Raw genomic sequence first — 22695 nt, 5'->3', positions numbered from 1 at the left:
TGTGTGTGTGTATATATGTATATGTATATATGTATATGGATAATGAAACAAGCCTTCCCATTTTTAGTTTAAAAAAACTAAACAAAAACCCAGCAAACAAACATTGCCTTTTTTCCAGGAAGAGCAGGTCCCAGGGATTTCACTCCCTCCCCTTCCCTATAAATTATGATTAATCAGTCTGGGGCTTGTTGGCAACCTGTGCGCAGCCTCGTCAGGTTGTGTCGTTGACCAGGTACGTCTTTTTCTGGTATCTTCTTTAAAAAAAAAAAAAACAAACATTAGAATATCCTTTCTTTTTTTTGGCAGTTTGAAGCTTTCTTCCTCCTCCCTATTTTCAGCTGATCCTCTTGCTATAGCCAACATGAGCTATTCACCTCATGATCAAGATCCGCAAATGTCTATTGGGTATGGGACCACCCTTGCGTGAGTATCAAAAGAGCGCACTGACAAATGTGTTTTTTAAAAAGAAAACACATTTCTTTCTCAATATTTTTCAGCCCTGTTTGAGATCGAGAATATCATCCGGACATCGTGCTTGTCCTCGTGAACACAGTCGGGGCCACAGGTCGCATTCATCTAGACATAGATCTTTCGGTCGATCTAGATCTCATAGGAGGTATCACTCTCCTTCTCCTCATACGTGTTCAGTGAGGAAAAAATGCTGGGCCTGTGGCGCCACACCCCTACCCAACAAGCTGGTCTGTCAGAGCTGCTTTAAGGAATACGCAGCTGACCGAGACCAAGAAAGTCTACAAGTGGCCAAGCTTTTTAAAAGGCCATGAAAGATTCTCTTTCTGAACTGGCTGCCATGATGCCTGCTCAGGCAATACCTCACGACCCGCAGGCAACGGACGTTGATCCAGAGGTGCCAGGCCGCTCTATGGCCAACATGCCGATTCCCCCTTCAGGGCCAGAACCCTTTCTCTGGAGGATCTTTCAGATACATCTTCTGAAGCCTCAGAGATAGGAGGCTTAAGTTTTTCACTCATTCAGCCTTTTATAGAGGCAGTGAAATCGGCCATCGCATGGGAGGATCCTGGGGAGCCCCCCTCAAGGTCAAGAAAGTACTTCCCACATTTAAAAAGGAAACAAGCAGTCTTTCCTTTGATTGAGATAAAGGAGATGATTGAGGAGGAGTGGAAGAAGACGGAAAATACGTTTTCACTAGCAAAGTTTGGGAAACTTTACCCTCTAGTTCCATTTGATTCAGAGCCCCTGGATTCAATGCCAGTAGTGGATGCAGCAGTAGCCCAGCTAGCAAAGAATGTTACCCTTCCTATGGAAGATTCAGCATCCTTTAAAGATCCTTTAGAGAGACGTATAGATCTGGATCTCAAACAGAGCTATCTAGCTTCAGGTGCAGCTTGTAAGCCAGCAATCGCCCTTACATTAGTGTCCACAGTAGTAAAAGCCTGGACAGAAAACATAGAGTCAGCTATCAGACTAGATGTGCCAATGAAAGACATCATAAGGGCACTAGACGAGCTGAATATGTCAGCCGATTTCATCGGAGAAGCAGCAATTGACACCATTCACTGCTCAGCCAGAGCAATGCAGCATTCAGTCATGGCCAAAAGGGCCTTATGGCTAAAGCCGTGGGTAGCGGATATTGCTTCAAAACAGAACTTGTGCAGGATTCCCTTTGATGGGAAGGCACTGTTTGAGGAGAAATTGGACAAAGCAATCTCCAGAGTGACTGGTGGCAAGTCAGGCTTACTTCCAAAAGACTGAATGGCCAAGAGATCCAGAAACTTCACTTCTAGATTTCAGCAGTCCAGGTCAAGAAATTTCAGACAGTCTCACCAAAATAGAGATGGCCCGAAAACCTGGAGGGGTACCCAGTCTTCCTTTCTGGGGACAAGAAAAAGTAAACCTTTCTACGCCCCCCCCCAGGATAAAACAAAATCCTTTTGACATAGGGCAGGCCCAAATACTCCCGGTGGGAGCCAGGCTCAAACATGTTGTGCCAGTTTGGGCAAACAGATGCCAGGACCCTTGGGTTCTATCTACAATAAAACACGGACACTACTGGACTTTCTCTCCTCAGCCTTCTCAAGATTACTTCAAGAGGACAGAGATCCCAACATCATTACAAAAAGCGGAAGCTCTTCTGCAGTTTATAACGTCTCTCCAAGTACAGAGCGCAGTGGTTCCAGTGCCCCCTTCGGAGCAAAATACAGGTTTTTTACTCCACGCTATACCTCGTTCCAAAGAAAACTGGGGGGATGGAGACCAGTAATAGACCTGAGAAATCTCAATTGACATATCGATCTAGAAAGTTTCAAACTGGAATCTCTGCAGATGATAATCCAGGCAGTACAACCAAAGGATTGGTTACTTTCAAAAGATCTTCAGGATGCCTATCTTCACATTCCAATTCTTCCGTCCTTTCAGAAATATCTGAGGTTTGCAGTGGGTCACCTACATCTTCAGTTATAGTGCCTTCCATTTGGCCTATGCACTTCTCCTTGGGTCTTCACAAAGGTCCTGGTCTCTACCATAGCCCCTCCCAGGGAAAAGGGCCTACGGGTATATTATTACCCGGACGACATTCTCTTGCTCGCAGACAGTCAGAGTCAACTTCTTGCACAGAGGGACATCTTGTTACAGTCTTTTGGCCCAGGCAGGGTGGTTTATAAACTATCAGAAGAGCCATCTCATTCCTACCCAGCAGACGATTTATCTTGGAGCATTATTCAACACCAGTCAGGGTACAGTGTCATTACCCATACAGAAGGCAAAGACCATCATTGAGAGGATTTCCAAGATCTTGCGCAACCCCCGCCTGATAGCTTCTCTCTGTTTGAGCCTCATAGGTTCAATGACAGCATGAATTCTGATGGTGCCATGGTCACATTGGCATCTGAGGTACTTTCAGACCGGCTTCCTAAAACAGTGGAAGAAATAACGCCTCCCACAGCCCATCCTCTTAATACCATGCATGTGCAGAAGTCTTCATTGATGGACAAACCTTGAGAATCTCTCCAAATCTCGACAGTTGGGTTCCTTCTCCTGGGCCACAATTACTTCAGACGCCAGCGGAAAAGGGTGGGGAGCCCATTGCGAGGTAATCAAAGTCCAGGAAAGATGGTCCTTCCACTAGTCTCTAACGTCCTGGAGTTGAGAGGAGCATTCTTAGCCCTAACCTCTCTAGCCCCCCACATCAGAGGCAAGAGTCCTTCTACGACTGGACAACAAGGCAGCAGTCTCCTATATTCAAAAGCGGGAATCGCAGCATATCGCTTCTGTCAGAAGTGGAGCCAGTAATGCTCTGGGCCGAGAGGAATCTCCTAGATCTCAGAGCAGTGTATCTCCCGGGCAGGCTAAACAATCAAGAGGGCCTTCTCTCCAGATCTTGCCCGAACAACAACAAATGGGCCCTGCATCAACATGTCTTTCACCAGATCGCCAGTCACCGGAAATATCCTCAGGTGGATCTGTTCGCTACACCACGGAACACCAGGCTTCCCAGATTTATCTCCCGCTTTCCACACCCCCAGGCAGAAGCAGTTGACATTCTGACATGCACCTGGGACTTCGACACAGCGTATGCCTTCCCACCTCACCCTCTTATTCTAAAATTCTTCCTGAGGCTCCTGAAGGAACCAGTATACATCCTGGCGATTCTCCCTTATTGGCCCAAGAGACCTTGATTTCTGCTGGCCATGAGGCCGTCTGTGAGCACACCGCTGAGACTTCCCCTGTTCCCTCAACTTTACAGCAGGGCAGAGTCTCTCATCCAAACCCGCACAGACTTGATCTATGGGTGTGGAAATCAGTCTCCAAAATTTTGGGGTTCCTACAGACCGGACTTGACCTAGGCCTAGGTCTCAGTTCATTAGAGGTTCAGGTGGCCGCATTATCAGTGGCAACAAATTCAAGATGGGCGGTCAACCCTCTCGTAATTGCATTCCTTAGAGGGGTGTTAAAGTCACGCCCTCCGGTCAGACGCACCTTTTCAAAATGGGACCTAACTCTATTCCTGGAAGCCCTGGCGGAACATCCTTTTGCTCCTATGGAACAAATATTGATTTGGAACTTATCCATAAAAACGGCCTTTCTTCCAGCCATTACATCTGGCAGGAGGATATCGGAGTTGCAAGCCCTGGGAATCGGAGAGGATCATGTTTCTTTCTTTGCAGACAGAATGGAACTGCGACCTATTCAAGGTTTCACCCCTAAAGTCGCTACCGAAAGTCACCTCAGGGAACCATGGGCCTTGCCAGTTTTTTCCCAGTCAGAAATAGACCCAAGCTTGGACATATCGAAAGTGCTCAAGAAGTATCTCAAGGCTACAGAAAAATTTAGAACATCTAACAGTCTGTTGGTTATCCCATGGGGAAAAAAACAGAGGGAAGGAAGCCTCTAGCAGGACTCTTGCATCCTGGTATGTCAAACTAATACGTAAAGTGTACAGGGCTAAAGGCATGGTTCCTCCGGAACAGGTGAAGGTTCACTACGAGATCAATTTCTGCCTCGTGGGCAGCCAGAGCAAACGTCTCCCTGGATACCATCTGCAGGGCTGCCACATGGTCGTCTCAGCACCCATTTCTAAAACATTATAGAGTTGACCCTGGAACGCTTCATCTAAATAAAATAAAAAAAAAAAATTTCTTTGTGTCTTAGCATCTACCCACCCTTTTGTCAGCTAGTTATTTATCACAGGTATGCTGCCATGGAGGTGCCAGGAAAACTGAAAATTGTATCATACTTACCGTACTTTTCCTTTCCTGGTGCCTATCCATGGCAGCATACGCTCCCTCCCTCAGTATTCTATATAACAGGAGAATGCTGGGAGAAGGGGGCGTCTTTATTTTATGCTATTCACTAGTCCTGAAGGCGGAGTGGAGGTGGAGCTCTATCACAGGTATGCTTCCAGGGATAGGCACCAGGAAAGGAAAATTACGGTAAGTATGATACAATTTTCTGATTTTTTTTTTTCATTTTGGATAGGGTAAGGAAGGGTTATAGCCCCTTTTTTTGGCAATCTGTTTCCCTTTGTGGAGATTTCCCTTCACTTCCTGTCCCATAACCAAACAGGAAGTGAGTGGAAATCCCTGCAAATTAAGGGAATTCCTTGTGGACCTCCAGATCACCAGAACCTCTATTACTTTTCTGAGGACAACCCGAAATTTGGGATTTTCTTTTACTTTCAATGATAATGGTAAACAGGACAATCTATTGGACAGCAGATTTTTATTTTTTATTTCTGCATTCTGTAACAGCCCTGTAAATTCTGGGATTTCACTGGTCAAGTACAGGGCTGTTACAGAATGCAGAAATAAAAAATAAAAATTACACCGTGCATTGAGCTCAGTCCCTAATACAAAAAATCACAGGCACTGTGAGCTCATCCTCTAAGTCTGCTGCAAACAGCTTCTAACATGCTGCGCAAGGAGCCCCGTATCTCCGGAACCATAGGTGTCTCTGTGGCCCCAGGTCGCCTCCCCTGCCTCCCCTGATTGCACGTCCCTGCCCTAACTGGGACACAGACCGCAATAAAAAACTGACGAGCATTCTAATCCCTTTCCACTATTCAACATTTTTTAAAAGGTTTTGCCTTTAGTTATACTTTAAGCTTTGAGAATAAAACCTACAGGCTGATTGGTTTCTTGGCAGAGCTGCACCAGATTTTGCACTCTTACGTTTTAGTAAATCAACCCCTATGCCTCTATTCTTCTCTCATAGATCCTTAAAGCTAAAAAAAAAAAAAAATTAAATTTAAAGAATATGTAACTTTTCTTTTTTTTATATTTTGGATAGAATAAGAGTTGCATTAGATTCTGTCTGTTTTTTATTACTGTCCGTGTCACCGCAGAGGAAATTTACCCTCGCTATTGGTCCTGGATTTACAAAAACAAAAGGTGAGGAAAAATCTTCCAATGGGGACAGCTCTTCTGGTGACAACTATCTAAAAGGGAATATTCCCTCACTTTACAGAGACCACTTTTTACTCCCTGTTGGGGCGTTGGGAGGCAGCAAAGTATCTATCTGTCTGTATCAACAGGATACAGACAGAAAAATAATCCTGAAAAGAGGTCTAAGGTTATACTTAAACAAACTGTTTTAACCATGCCCAGGCATGGCTTACCCGCTTTGTTTGTGTAGTGTGAGTGTGCCGAACTGTGCCCAGGCACATTTCAGTGTACTGTGCCTGGGGCCGCTTGGAAGAGATGGTCTGAGGTACATTACACTTGGAGTCTGTGATGGTTTGCTTCAGTGTGGATTCAAAATGCAACCAATCACAGAAATCTCATAGACCACTGAGCATTCACGAAGCATGGATCGTTGTGGTTTGGCTGGCAGAGGAAATTACATAAGCATGCCCAGGAATGCTTCCTTAAAGCACAGTGTGAGCGCAGTCCAACATTAAGGTTGAGAGGGGGACAATCATACTGGAGCAGAGTTCCAATCAACTGTACCCAGTAAGAGTGCACCCTTAACCATTCTACTCTATCCAAAACAAAAGAAAAAAGCTTTGGCTAAAGTTTTTTTTTTTTTTCTAGTTGTCACCATAGCAGGTTTAGCCTTTTAAGAAATTCCCTCTCATCTTCTGTTCCTTGACATCTTCTTCCTACTTGAACACTTAAAGTGGTTGTAAACCCTCACATATACCCAGTGAAGTGAATAGCCTCAAGTGATACACAGAGATGAAACCAATCCTTCTACATAAGTTTTACTTGTATATCTGCTGTCTGCCCCTTTCTACATCCTTTGAAAGTGTAGATCTTGGTTAAAATCTTTCTTCATCTTTCAGCAGTACATAGGGGTGGGTGGAAACATTGCACGTACACTGTGTGAGAGCTGATTGGAGGAAAGGGACAGCCCCCCCCCTCCACATAGGCGGAGAAACAAAGTAACATGCAGAGGTGTATTCTGAGTAGACAAGCTCAGTGCTTGTCCCCTCTAAGACACAAATTTTAGCTCATGTTATCTCATGTGTCAGAGAACTTTTCAAAAGTGATTCATGCTGATAACAGAGGAACAAAGCACCAAAGAGAAACAACACTGAGGAACAAAGCACCAAAGAGAAACAACACTTAGAGCTTTGGAGAGAGATAAGTAAACACTGCAGATATATGTGCTTACTTCAAAATTCATGAATGGGGTTTACAATTACTTTAAAGCTGAACTCCACACATATAACAAACACCATTTAATGTACTATAGTTGTGTGTTAGTTTAAAAATAGTTAAATGTATCACTACATAATATTAATGTAGGGGTAGCCGTTCATAGCTAGGACATAAGCGTTGACATAAGCGTTGCAGTAATACATGTTTTAACACACATTATTGCAACGTGTAAGCCTGAATGGACCCATAAAGTTAAACTAACATTTTTTTAAAGAATATGTGTAACAGAGGTGCTGGATTTGACTCATCAATGGATCATGGTTTTCGGGAGATTAAACAAGCTTATGGGGCACAAAGGCTCCGGTGAGGCTGTTCTCAAACACAACAGAGGGTACCCCTTAAACCAGCGGACCTGAAGTTTGGAAATCAGGCAATACAATGTCCAAAGAGAGTGCCAGAACCTTAGTGAGCTGCTGCTACTTTGCTCCTGACCACTTTTTTTTACTTAGTTCCATTTTTCAAACAAATTAAATGTAATAGTTCTGCCAAATCCTCCTAAATTTAGGTATATTTCTCAAACCTGAAAAAAGAGGGAACTTCTGAGCTCCTGAAACGTGTTGAGGGTTTTGTAATGTCCTGCTGAACAAACACCACTTTTACAGTTTTTGGACTTTCAGTTCGTTGGTCCCATGCTCTCATAGGGCTTGATCTACCCATTATTATTCTAACTTCTATTCATGACAGTACAGTACCAGGATATGGCGAAGGCTATTTATGACAAGCCCATACTGGTAATATTTATCTTGCTCATTCCTGTTTTAACAGAATTTCAATGTGTACTGAACTTATACATGTATGCATATTCTTTACCTGGCCTTACGGCTTTACTAAGTGGGGTTTGGTGACATATTGCTCCATCAAGCTCAGCCACATACATAAAATATGGTTTGGTGTCTTTGTGAGCCAGAGCTGCTCTTTACTTAGAGTCTGACCTACTTTATGATCTGCTTTCGGGAAGCTGATTCATAATAGATGAAGGAAAGGCGAATCTGAGCAGTTGTCTATAGTAACCAGACTGAAACTATAATTTTTCTTCTCAGGAACAGTGAAAACAGGATACCCCTGAGCTCAATTTTGAGTATAATGGCAAAGGCTGTGAATTCTTATGTACATGTGATTTTTGTTGTTTTTTATTTTTATTAAATTTGCAAAGATTTTAAACAAACTTCTTGTCATTATGGGGTATTGTTTGTAGAATTTTGAGGAAAATAATGAAATTAATCCATTTTGGAGTAAGGCTGTAACATAGCAAATTGTGGAAAAAGTGAAGCACTGTGAATACTTTCCGGATGCACTGTATCACCTGAGACCAATCCCTTCACTGGGTATATGTAAGGGTTTACAACAACTATAAAGCACATCTGTAATGACTTTAAAAACATGAACCAAATGCCTCCCTGCAAAGCAAACAGTTAGGAATTACCTATTCTGCTGATTGTATCATGAGTTCCCCTGGGTTTAAGGGATAATCCTGCTGAAAAATCTTCAGCATCCAGCCCATTCCCTGAAGTGTCAGATGCCTGGTTCCCCTGCAGTGCATTGTGGTTCCTTCTGCCAGCCCTTTGTCCTGTAGTGATGTAGAGACTGGCAGAGGAAACCACAGAGCGCAGTAGGGGAATCCAAGAAAGAACACTCCCGGAAGTGTTGAATACTGAATATTTTGGGCAAACTTCTCTCTTCAACACAGTGTAATTTGACAGTGTGACAGGTGATTATTATTTTTTGTCTTACGCTGAAGCATTTATTTCAGGTATTAAAAATAGGCACAAAGTAATTTTAATTGCTTCTTCTCAAGGGTGAAAAACAAGTTCAGTCCTTTACTACACTCCTAAAAGCTATACAACCTCCTTTTCAGAAATGGTCATACAGGTGATATGAGAATTGGTCTTCCATGTCTTGAACACCCCTGGGACAGACCTGTTAACTTTCTTCTGCAGCTTGGTGCATGCTAGACACAGTGAATCAATCTAATTTATTTGTAGAAATGAAAACAATCCTGTATGCTTCACACAGGTTATGAAACATGATGGATATTTTCTATAAATATTCTGTAGTTTCTGATTATTAAAAGTACTTGTTACTTGCAGGAATTTCCTAAAATTATTTTTAAAAGCAAGGTTTAAATCATTCCCACTGCCAACAGACAACATCATGCTGCCTCAATGTGCGTCAAAGCGAAAGCCCAAATGCAGATGACATATTTATGTATAGACGGATTACACCTGTCAGCTTAAGTTTTACCTGGCACAGTCTATGATTCCTGAGTAAGTATCTTCATTGATTCCTCGCTGCAATGATTGTAATCTTGTTTTAATCACTGGGAAAATAAAAAAAAAATTGATAAAAAATATTTATAATGTTGATGATTACTGTTGTAAATGTATGCCATATATAATTTTTCTTAAACAAAATTCTTTGTTTTGACATTGTTTTTTTATTGTCTCCATTTTACCCTATTCAGAATTGGCACTGGCCTCCTACAGCTTTGGCCTTGTTACAGTATGGCCCTGCACCAGGCAGCCTCAGCATCAATAAGTGTATTATCTAACAAGGTGTATTAGATAACAAAAAAATAAATCTTCTCCCTCCCTGCATGATTTCTCAAAGGCTGCAGAGCTTTCTTCTCATTGATGCAGATATTCTTGTGAGACAGTCTGCTGCATGCCATAGAAAATACAGTGTGAAGTAAATATCTTATTATCTGAAATAGTTGTCTGTCCATAGACCAGTGCATACAATTGGTTGTCACATAGGAGATAAGGTCTAAAGGAGACAAGGCTTTACTGACGAACAGGCCACACCAGAGGAAGGTCACGTACGGTATACTAATATATAACACTTACTCATGCTAAAGCCTCGTACATACTACTAGCTTTTTCTGTTTTACCCAGCGAGTCCAACTACAAAAAAACTGACAGCTTAGATCGGAACCGCTGTACTAACAGAGATGTATAGTAACTAAGTAGAACTACTTCACTGCTGTACTTAAGTACCGAAAGGCGGTATCTGTACTTTCCTAGAGTAGAATTTTTTTCTCCTACTTCTACTTCACTACATTTTTTCGATGATTTCAATACTACTGCTCCAATATTTTTTTTTGTGCTGCATAGTTACTCGCTACTATTATGAAAATTACCACTGCCAGAACAGTAGATGGCAGGTTTCATGAAGCTCAAAAAATGTGTATTATCAGCGCATACGAAAATAAATGCTACTGTATGTATAAATAAAAGCTGCATTTGAAATAATAAAAAACAATATGATGTTTAAACTTTTGACTTCTTTCTTTAATAACTACATAACACAGTACTTGTACTTTTACTTTCAGTACTTGAGTAGCAATTTTTTATTCAAAACTACTGGTACTTTTACTTTCAGTACTTGAGTAGCAAAATTTTTAAAAAACTACTTGCAATACTTAAGTACAAAAAATGTTGAATACTTTAGTACTTCTACTCAAGTCACTTTTTGATCGAGCACTTCCACTTCTACTCAAGTCACTTTTTGATCGATGAACTTGTACTTTTACTCAAGTATGGGTACTTTATACAACTTTTCGAGTACTTTATACAACTCTGTGTACTAACAATTCGATTTTGGTAAAGCGATCTCCCCTGCTGTGCTATTGTTTTCTGACAGGGGGACAGCCCCCACCAGAACACCCTGGTCAGCGTCTCAGCCATTGGGGAGCTGATTAGCATTCCTTTTTTGGACATGCCCCTTCGATAGAAGCTGCCTGACATTCGGTCTGTGTGTACAGTACAAGCCTTTAGTTCATGAAAGGCAGTCCAGGATTTTATTTTAAAAGCACATTTCTTTCATTAGTTGTAATCCCTACCTATAATTAAAATGCTTTACCTTTTTCATTGCAGCCTGCTTTGATATCAGGCACTGAATCATCAATTCCTATGAACTGCAAATAAAATGGTGACGATTCTGTCTAATGTCATGTGACTTACATTACCAACTCTGTCTCTGCAGTACTCATAGTTAGTCAGGTTGAAAAAAGACACAAGTTCATCTAGTTCAACCAATAAACTTCTCTTAGGCTGCAACGAATGACTTAAGTCGGCCATAGGCGGTTTGAATCTTGGCTGCTTCAGCAGGGTTCAGCTGAGATTCGATCAACTTGGGTAAAAGCAGCATGTCAGAGTTTTCATGCGATTAATTACAGCAGCAATAGCCGCTAACAATAATCACTGCGTGTTCTCCTGGCAGGGATGGCTTCCCCCACCGTGAGAACACAATACCTTCACGAGAGGGATTTCTTGTAGTGATGATGAAATCGGCCGATTGTTTCTTCCTGCACGCAGAAAAATCGCTCCATCTATGGCCGGCAAACAAACGCTTTAGGGAAACATATGTTAATGCCTGATTCAATTCTTATAACCTATTAATGGCCTCTGTGCATTCACACATTCAAAAGTGTACAGTATGTACACAAATGTCCTGTGTTCCATTTCTCCTCTGCCCTCATCCATCTGTATTTATTTAATGCTGTAAATTGAGGAAAGAATAAATCTGATTGGCTGCTATGGGTTATGGCACACCATTTCTTTAACTGCTTGCGGGCTGCCGCACGACTATTTACTGCGGCGGTCAGCCCCGTACAGGCAAAGTGACGTAGGACTACGTTGCTAGCCTGTGAGCCTCTAGGGGGCGAGTGTGCGCCGCCGGAGGCGCGCTCCCGCCCCCGCTCGTTCCCTAACAAGTCTGCGCGTGTGACTGGTGGACCCGATGTCCGCCGGTCACTCCCGGTCTCCCCGTGGAGAGGGAGAAAGGCAGGCGGCTGATGTAAACAAAGCCGCCTGTCATTCTCCCTGATCTAACTGCAGAGATTATACGATCCTGCTATATAGGATCGTATGTCTCTGTGGTTACATCACTAGCCACACCCCTTTACAGTTAGAAGCACGCCCCTAGGGACACACTTAGTCCCTGCATCACCAATAAAGTTAACCCCTTCCTTGCCAGTGTCATTTTTACAGTAACAGTGCATATGTATAGCACTGATTACTGTAGTAATGTCACTGGTACCTCCAAAAGTGTCAAAAATGTCAGTCAAGGGTCTGATCTGTCCACTGCAATGTCGCAGTCGCGCAAAAAAAATCGCAGATCGCTGCCATTACTCGTTAAAAAAAAAACACTTTAGTTAGTAAACGCAATAACTTTTGCACAAACCAATCAGAATACGCTTATTGCAATTTTTTTTTTACCAAACATATGTAGCAGAAAACAAATTGGCCAAAAATGTTAAAAAATTTTGATTTTTACATTTTTTTTTGAGAATTTCATATAAAAAAAATGTGAAAAATATTGTTATTTTTTCAAAATTTACTCTATTTTTTGTTTATAGCGCAAAAAGTAAAAATTGCACAGGTGATCAAATACCACCAAAAGAAAGCTCTGTTTGTGGGAAAAAAAGGACGTCAATTTCATTTGGGTAGAGCATCGCAGGACCGCGCAATTGTCCGTTAAAGTCAAGCAATGCCGAATCGCAAAATAGGCCCTGGTCAGGAAGGGGGTAAAATCTTCCGGGGCTTAAGTGGTTAAGAAGGTTCAGAAAGTCTGGCTATGCACCTTTTAGTGTGTCTACTTTTGTCCTCTGATAATTGTTTAACATAAGCACAGTGATATATAATTTTTTTTTTAGCACTGTGATTCAAGAGTGTGCATATCAATAGCACAGGCAGCAACCAAAGAAGAATTTGGCACAAGTTGCAACGCAATCTTTGGCCACCCCTCCATAAAGTTGGTGTAAATCCAGCCCTGTCAGCAATGCCCTACAAAACTTACCATCACATGGATTAACAGCAACGGCAGCAGTGCTCCCGGCTGCACAGCCAGCAAGGAAGGACACGAAGAAGGGAGATTTCTCATCTGGAGTCTTCTGCCCAAGTTTGTTCAAGTTGGCGAAAAGGGGGAAATATATGATTGAAAAGGGTACATCCCTGCGGGGAACAAAAATGCTGATTAGGTCACAGACGATAAAACAAGTACTGTATTATTATAAGTAGTAGTACTGTTTCCTATATTTAATTTACTCCAACAAAATTTAAAAAAAAAAACCCCAGACTCCAAAATTTGAATATAATTTCAGACACTTTTTTGGACGAGGGTGGGTATTTATGTTCTTGATTAACTCCTCTAGGCAGGTGAACTTCATAAGAAATACAGACTTTCAAATCAAAGTTTTTTTTCAGAATCTCCAAGTTAGGCACATGGTTAGATCTCAATTCTCACACCCATTCTCTCCAACAATGCCTCCTTGAATCCTTGTTGAGGCCTCTAAAAACCTCTCTCTTCTCTTTATGCCCTGCTCACAAAATTTCATAGTTCCAAGACCACCGCTTTATTCCACAAGTGGAATGGTGACATTCTTACCCTTTGTGGGGAGGGGAGGAGAACTGGGAGAATGGGGAAGCACAATATACTAGAGGTTCGCCATCACTGTACTAGATGGATTATCTCTGCAAGAGACCAACTTGTTCAGCTTAAAATTTTCCATAGAATGTATTACACTCCCCAGAGACTGCATTGCAATAATTTAACTCTGTTGCCCCTCTGTAACATATGTCAGCCTGAAACTGGCACTTTTTACTACATTGTGTGGAGTTGCCCTCATGCTCTTGACTAATGGGCATTAGGGGATGGCTAAATGAACTGGGGTGTTGGGGCTACCCCTGACCCTGGAACCACTGGTGGGTATTATTAGGCATCCAGGATAGTCTTTTCCCCCCGAAAGCATGTTAAACTTTTTCTCTTCTTTGCATCCTACTATGCCATACGAGAGATACTCTTCAAATGGAACCATCCTTCTCCCCTGTTCTATAGCGACTGGTATTCGGTCACTCAAGGTGTGATCCCAAAGCACCGAATTGACATATATTAGCAGAGGCGTCCCAGCAAAGTATGATAAAATGTGGTCCACATGGCTACTCCCCGCCTGAATCCAACTCCCACCCCTAACCTGACCTTTCCCGCTACCCCCCATATCCTTTCCCTTTTTCCCTTCTTTAACCACAGCCCTCCCAGTGATTCCACAACAGGACACAATTGTACAAATAGCTGAGGGTTATATGCTCTTCCCCTCCCTATGTTTCTATTGTTAGGTTTTTGGAAAGCAATTGTTGGAAATCAAACACCGGCAATGACTACCTCTATTGAAACCACTACTGTATCACACCCTTTGGGATTCTGTATCCTGCTTTCCTAATACATATCTGTGCTGTATCTAAGATGTGATGATATTCATGTAAATGTTATTTTTTAAAATGTTAAAAAAGTTTTACTGTTAAAAAAAGTTGTATTTTCACATGGCTGGCTCATCCTTTTTCCACCATTGTTTGTTTAGAAATTAAAGCCCATCTCTGGGAAAATGTAAAATTATCCCTTGCAGTGGGGCTGATGGTTTTGTCTAGGGGAGAGGTGAAACACTTTTACTTACCTGACCCTCTGCTCCCTCGGCAGATTGTGCTCCCCCACGCTTACTACTAGAGCATGGGGAAGAAGAGGCTGTGGGGACTGGTCCAGCTGCGGAGATGAGAGGAGGATCAGGTAAGAACATTTTCTTTTTTGTTCTCCCAGACCTGACCGGGCACAGCCTCACTGCAAGGCATAATTTTTTGATTGCCTCCAAGTTGGGCTTTAAGGGCAGGCAGAAACGCCCACAGAGATTACTGATCCTGTATGCAAGGCTGCCATTAGAAACGTACAGCCTACCTGACAGCCCGACACCCCCCCCCCAAATTTTAAATCAATATTTTTACAAAAAATTCACGAAAATCATTATTAGTCAACACAAACATAACTTACAAAATTCCTGCTAAATCTAAAGATAAAACTTCAATAAACAATAATGCTCTGTGTGTAAATGTGGCCTTGGGGGTCATTCACATGAGTGCTGTGGCTTATACTGTGTGAATCAGTTTTTTTTTTTTTAAATGTGGCTGGAGTATGTATGTAAAAAACTGTGTAAAAATCAAAAATAACAAATAAAATAAATAGGAAAACAAAACAGCGTTAGCTCGCACGCAGAAGTGAACGCATACAGAAGCCCGCCCACATATGTAAACGGTGTTCAAACCACACATGTGAGGTATTGCCACGATTGTTAGAGAGCAATAATTTGAGCCCTAGACCTCCTCTGTAACTCTAAGCTGGTAACCTGTGGAAATTTTTAAAGTGTTACCTATGGGATTTTTAAGTACCAAAGTTTGTCGCCATTCCGCGAGCGTGCACAATTTTGAAGCATGACATTTTTGGTATCTATTTACTCGATGTAACATTATCTTTCACATTATGGAAAAAAATTGGGCTAACTTTACTGTTTTCTTATTTTGTAATTAAAAAAAGTGATTTTTTTTCCAAAAAAATTACGTTTGGAAGACCGCTGCGCAAATACAGTGTGATAAAAAATATTGCAATGATCTCCATTTTATTCTCTAGGGTCTCTGCTAAAAAAATATGTAATTTTTGGGGGTTCTAAGTAGTTTTCTTGCAAAAAAAAAAATTTTACCTTGTAAACACCACGTGTCAAAAATAGGCCTGGTCTTAATGTGGTTAATGTCTAAACCGCTGGTAACAAAAGTGAGTAAATGTCCAAATTGGGCCCAATTAATCATTTTCCCTCCCCCCGGGGTCAAATGACTTGTTAGTGTTACAAGTTCTCAGGTGTGAATGGGGAGCAAGTGTGTTAAATTTGGTGTTATCCCTCTCACTCTCATACTGGTAACTGGAAGTTCAACATGGCACCTCATGGCAAACAACTCTCTGAGGATCTGGAAAAAATAATTGTTGCTCTACATAAAAATGGTCTAGGCTATAAGAAGATTGCCAAGACCCTGAAACTGAGCTGCAGCATGGTGTCCAAGGCCATACAGCGGTTTAATAGGAGAGGTTCCACTCAGAACAGGCCTCGCCATGGTTGACCAAAGAAATTGAGTGCATGTGCTCAGGGTCATATCCAGAGGTTGTCTTTGGGAAATAGACATGTAGTAGGTTTTCCAGGCCTGTGGCCTGATGTGGGTCCGCCATTACCACCGGCCACCCCTTCAGCTCATGTGAGCCGTGGCCCCAGATGTAGAGACCGAGACATGGACAACTCCGGCATTCTGGTCCTGTTGTTTTATTGTAGATAAAGGGGATGGGAGAAGGGAATGAGTGGGACACTCCCCTAGGCCTCAACCATATACACTTGGGACTTGGTTCCTGATAAATGCCTGTTGGCGCTACCTTAATGCTAGCCGGCGCCTGCCAATGCTCACCAACCCTGACACTCTGCAGCCTAACAGAAGTACTGAATCCTCGACTTAAACACCTAAGCCCTGGAGGATTTGGCTGCTCAAAGACCAGGCCCTATTTTGCGATTTGGCACTGCGTGACTTTAACGGACAATTGCGCAGTTGTGCAACGCTGTACCCAAATGAAATTGGTGTCCTTTTTTCCCAGAAAACAGAGCTTTCTTTTAGTGGTATTTGATCACCTGTGTGATTTTTATTTTTTGCGCTATAAACAAAAAAAGAGCAACAATTTTGAAAAAATAACAATATTTTTAACATTTTTTTATATGAAATCCCCCCCCCCCCCAAAAATGTAAAAATCTAAATTTTTTGCCATTTTAGGCCAATTTGTTTTCTGCTACATATTTTTGGTAAAAAAAAATCGCAATAAGCGTATTTTGATTGGTTTTCGCAAAAGTTATTGCGTTTACTAACTACGGGAAAGATTCATGTAATTTTTATTGTTTTTTTTTTAACTTGTAATGGCGGCAATTTTTTTTTTTTTTTGCGGGTCTGCTTTTCTCCCTCTCCTAAGCGGGATCGCGAGTGGCTGGTGGACATCGGAGCCGCCGGTCACACGCACGTGCCCGTGAACAAGCGGGGGCGGGAACGCGCCTCCGGCGGGGCGCGCTTGCCCCCTACAGGCTCCTGGGCGAGCGATGTAGTACTACGCCGGTTTGCCCAGGAGCGGCTGACTGCCGCAGTAAATATACTGACGGCGGTCAGCAAGTGGTTAAAGTCCAAAAGATCCGGGACTGTGAAATTGTGGAACCACTGACACTATTACACTGCAACAATTCACTGAATATTTCCCTCCCGGCTTGCTCTGGCTTGAGGTAGTATGTTGTAGAACTGTAAATCCCAACTGGCACACTCTGTACAATTCAGGGCCCAATAGTAGGTGCCCCCTTTAACCTTGAACTCTTCGGGGTTCACTGTCCATGCACCCCCCTCTGCAACCCCAGGGTCCCCAACCTAGGCACCACCCCTCTGTCAGCTGGCACTGGATCCCAGAACCTCCTCCGGAGTGGTCCCCTTTAACTCTGGCAGACCCCCAGGGGCAATCCTCAGCACTCACGAGCTGTGTAGGCTTTCCTGAGACTGAACCCCTCTCTCTCTCTCCGCAGGCTCTCAGCACACCGGATCCCCTCAGCTCAACTCAGCACTCTCTGGATTCCCAGGCGACACCCTGAGACATCCCCTTTCCTCAGAAAGGAGGAGAGACAGCCGCACTCTCCATCCTGGGACTCTGCTCCTGCCAAAGACATTGTGTCATGTGCCCCCCCCCCAAACTTATACCCAATCCCAGAATTCTTTGCAGCACAATCTGCCTTCTGGGGTAGTTACAAGCCTAGATGTGTCCCCTGATTGGGTTTCCTCCACCGCCCTATGAGAAACCTCTCACAGGAGCCAGTGGGGAGACTCACCCTTCAGCAGGCACACCTGGAAACCATGACACCCTGACTAAATAAATCACAGCCCTGCTGTTAGGCAGACAAGGCCCTCTATACCTTTACCTAGCACCTACCTGTAGGGTGCTACAGACATATGAGTGCTGCCAACATTGCTGCAGAGGTTGGTCTGATGAGACCAAGATAAAGACCAAGATAAACCTATTTGGTTCAGATGGTGTCAAGCTTGTGTGGGGGCAACCAGGTGAGGAGTACAAAGACAAGTGTGTCTTGCCTACAGTCAAGCATAGTAGTGGGAGTGTCATGGTCTGGGGCTGCATGAGTGCTGCCGGCACTGGGAAGCTACAGTTCATTGAGGAACCCATGAATGCCAACATGTACTGTGACATACTGAAGCAGAGCATGATCCCCTCTCTTCGGAGACTGGGCCGCAGGGCAGTATTCCAGCATGATAACGACCCCAAACACACCTTTAAGACGACCACTGCCTGTGCAAGCTCTCTAACATCCACCAGCTCCATAAGTTTGTCATGGAGGAGTGGAAGAGGACTCCAGTGACAATCTGCGAAGCTCTGGTGAACTCCATGCCCAAGAGGGTTAAGGCAGTGATGGAAAATAATGGTGGCAAAACAAATTATTGATACTTTGGGCCCAATTTGGACATTTTCACTTAGGGTTGTACTAACTTTTGTTGCGAGAAGTTTAGACATTAATGGCTGCGTGTTGAGTTATTTTGAGGGGACAGCAAATTTACACTGTTATACAAGCTGTACACTCACTACTTTACATTGTAGCAAAGTTCAATTTCTTCAGTGTTGTCACATGAAAATATATAATAAAATATTTACAAATGTGAGGGGTGTACTCACTTTTGTGAGATACTGTGTGTATATATATATATATATATATATACACACACACACACACATATTCCTATTCTCCTATTAAAATGCATTTCCAAAGTTTTAGTTAGGACACAAGCAGACCTCTTGACCCTGTCAAACTTATTTAATGCACATAGCTTTGCCAAATTCCAAACGTTTACTTCAAAATCAGCGGTATAGGAAGTTTTATTACTTTTTTTGTAAGTGGCTGTTTTAATACCTTTAAGGAATGTTATATTATCAGGCTACCAGTTGAACAATAAAGATTTTGGATGCCTAAGGATTTTTATTTGGTGTTCTTTTTGACCTATTACATGTGTATCTGACAGACCGCACACCTATCCAGTCAGGATACCTAAATAAGCTGCCTGAAAGCAGCACCAAACAGTCTGTTAATGGTCTTTGGAATTCAGCACCTCATGTGAATGAAGTATAAAACTACAGTGCATGCATGTAGATGGGAAGTGACTGCAAAGAGGCCACAGGAGATCACCATCACAGTAATGCAACACAGGCTGAAAAAAAATGGTATTTTATTTTTTAAAAATGATATATGGCAATTATGCTACACAGTGCTTTAACAGAATGGCATTTATTTTGGATTTACAGCCACATAGCAACACTAGGATCTAAGGGTGAGACCAAGTCAAGTGTAATTACCAGGTAAAATATAATTAAAAAGCTTGAAAAAAGGAAACAAATATAGATACCACACCTAAGGCCTGGTAAGCTGAAATGTATAAAAGGTTTGGCTTTGGGTTCACATCAGTGTTTCTCAACCAAGGTGCTGTAGCACCCTGGGGTGCCCTTTGGGTTTTCCAGGGGTGCCTCAAGCACAAGACCCAGTTTGCCCTTGGTCAGAGATAGATGGGAGGACTCTGTGTTCCAGGGGGGATCTCTGTGGTGTTGAGGGACTCTGAAGTGATAGGGAGGCTCTAATGTGATGAGGGGACCCTGTCATTGGGCTACTCGTGATGGGGGGGGGGGGGGGGGGGCTCTGACCCCGTGAAAGGGGGCCTCTGATGTATAAGGAGAACTTTATTTTAATGTGGGGACTCATGTGTAGGGGGGCCTCTAATATGATGGATTCCCATTGGTATTATTTATGTTTTTTACATTTTAGATTGGTTGCTCTGAGATTTTGCATACTTTTAAAGAGTGCCACAACTAAAAAAAGGTTGAGAAATGCTGGTTTAGATACTCTTTTACATGTGTTTTTTTCTCTCAGATTTTCTGTCCAAAGATTTTTCTTCTCTTTTCACCAACTCAGCACGATGATGCAAGGTTTACTAAATATCCTGCAAAAGTCCTTTCACTGTCATGAACTGGCTAAATGCAGCCTCTGGACACAGCACCACTATGTGCTATGGCTGCATACAAACTATCCTATTCTCTTAGGCTGGCCATACACTATACAATTTTCTTGTTCAACTTTCCTTTAGATTTACCAAAACCATGTAATATAGGGTCAAACCTAAACACTTTCAATTTGTATTCAATCAGGCAGGCCCTTGCACTACATAGTTTAAGGTAAATCTAAAGGAAATTGAATAAGAAAATTGTATAGTGTATGGCCAGCCTTAGATTGTAAGCTCTAAGGAGTAGGGCCCTCTGATTCCTACTGTATTAAAGTGTATTGTATTTGTACATTCTACCCTCAAGTTTTAAAGCGCTGCATAAACTGTTGGTGCTATATAAATCCTATATAATAATAATAATTAGCTGTGGCCAGTTTGTGTGCGATCAAAACTCCCCAGAAATGCTGACCCTGGACGCACATTGGCTTTGTCCAGTGTTAGTCATGGGTTCTATTCGCATGCAGCTGCTCAGGTGAGTGGTTCCATGCAGCCTTTGGGGTGTATTTATACAGGATAGAATAAAGTAGCAAAATACTACATTGTGGCCCTTACATGGAGCTGAAAATCAAAGAAATTTACAATGGTTGCTAACTCTATCTAGTGGCCATATTATAATATTATCCTGACTCACACTATTCTGCATGAATAAAGAACATCCGACCTAGAGAGAACATAGCCTAATAACATTCGATTTTGCAATGAATTAAACAGCCCTGGCAGTAAATGGGTTAATGGAATGCCTAGGCAAAGTATTGTAGTTTGTCAATCTTCACGATGCATTTCCAAAAAAACCTAAAGGCCTCAAAATGCTTTGATAATCTTTGTCACGAAGTGACAGGTGCATTTTAACATTTTTATGACTACGGTGCAATTTTGTTGTCTGGCTTTAAAAGTCATTCTACTCATCGAGAAAAGATGCTGGCGCAGGCAGTCTGGCAGGATGACATCGCACATAATTGCAGGCCTGGTCCAGCTATTCTGTATTGGCAGGCAGCAAAGTTATTCTGTTCCATATATAGAACCATGCTATTTTATCTGTGTCCTTTAGTAAGAGTGTTCTGTATCCAAGACAAACTATTGTCATTAATCTGAGCCTGGTTCATGGCTTTCTAATATCATACATACTGTACTGTTGTTACATTCCAGATAATACAAACAATAGCTGGTTTACCTTTATCCAGCCGAATATAAAATATATTCCTAAATATGTGTACAATGAAGCTGAATTAATGTTCTAATCACCTTAATATAGTCGCTCCCAGACCTTTGTATAATCCAGCTATCCCTTCATTTCTCAGTAGTTCTCGGGAGATGGCAATGGCGGTGGGTCGTGCCAAGCTGGTCTCTGCTGCGCCACTGCTTGCTCCTGCCTGGCTGGCCATGAGCTTCCTTTGGGCAGCTGTCAAAATACAAATAATAAAATCTTACTCTATGTAGTATTTACAATCGTTTATAAAAATTTTATTATTTTATCATTATATACAGTAGATGTCAAAGCTGGCTGAGGGCTCCCCTGTGTTTGAAGAAGAAAATATACTGTAAATGAATCTCAATGCAAACAAAGTAGTGAGGTGTTAGCTTCATGCCATATTATATTAATAAACATGTGATTACGTTGTCAGCCCACATTGACCATGCAACCCCTGTTCACCTGCAATGTTTCCACTACCAAGGAAAGTATTTTGATAAGTGGGCTGTAGCTTATTTGGATTTAATAGCAATGTGCACCATTTCCCTGTGAAATACAAAATTACATTATGGTAATTAAATATGTATTCATTGAAGATTTTTTAATTAAGTTTTGAAATGAATGCCTAAGTAAGTATTATAGGATAAGTTTAGGTACAATATATGCTTATGTGTACAACAGATGGCTTAAGAACAATTAAACGGCTGTCACTGTGAAGGTAATATTGATATGCTATTGTGCATGGATTTGTGTAAAATGAACTCCAGGCAAACAGATTAACACAAAGTTACAGTAAATACGTTTTCAGTGTTTTGCGATTCAAGCTAATCATCTAGACCAGGGATGTCAAACTCAATTTCATAGTGAGCCGCATCAGCAGTGCGGTTGCCCTCAACGGGCTGGTTGTAGCTGGGTCTCACTATGTACAGAGTGCAGAGTTAAGGATTACGTCAGTATTATGCTACGTACAGAGCGCAGGGTTCAGGGGTGCACTATAAAGGGAGTGTAGAGTTCAGCAGTGCGCAACGTACAGACAGATGGGTTCAGGGGTGTGCTACATACAGAGAGCAGGGTTCAGGGGTGCGTTATGTACAGTGTGCAGGGATTCAGGGGTGTGCTACGTATGGAGTGTAGGGATTCAGCGATACACTATGTACGGAGTGCAGGGATTCAGGGATGCGCTACATACAGAGAACAGGGTTCAGGGGTGCACTACGTACAGAGTGCAGGGTTCAGGAATGCGTTACGTATAGAGTGCAGGGTTCAGGAGTTGACTACATACAGAGAGCAGGGTGCAATGGTGCGCTAAGTACAGAGTGCAGGGTTCAGAAATGCGCTATGTACGAAAAGCAGGGATTCAGGGGTGCACTACATATGGAGTGCAGAGTTCATGAGTGTGCTACGTACAGAGAGCAGGGTTCAGGAGTGCAATACG

At 42.4% G+C, this 22695-nt stretch overlaps 1 protein-coding gene across 1 annotated transcript in view; it reads right to left on the bottom strand.

The window, feature by feature from the left end:
* Positions 1-22695, bottom strand: part of SLC25A22 (solute carrier family 25 member 22) — a 166664-nt gene that overhangs the window by 2183 nt on the left and 141786 nt on the right. The window contains exons 7-9 of the mRNA XM_082269931.1: positions 21314-21470; positions 12933-13087; positions 9378-9453 (exon numbers count right to left, since the gene is read on the bottom strand). Coding sequence (XP_082126057.1) covers positions 9378-9453; positions 12933-13087; positions 21314-21470 — 388 coding nt within the window. The remainder of the gene's footprint in view (positions 1-9377; positions 9454-12932; positions 13088-21313; positions 21471-22695) is intronic.

The sequence above is a fragment of the Pelophylax lessonae genome (assembly GCF_965119305.1).
Source record: "Pelophylax lessonae genome assembly, chromosome: 10".
In the NCBI taxonomy this organism is placed as follows: domain Eukaryota; kingdom Metazoa; phylum Chordata; class Amphibia; order Anura; family Ranidae; genus Pelophylax; species Pelophylax lessonae.
The sequence above is the reverse complement of the archived record's forward strand: the minus strand, read 5'-3'. Positions and strand labels throughout refer to the sequence as shown.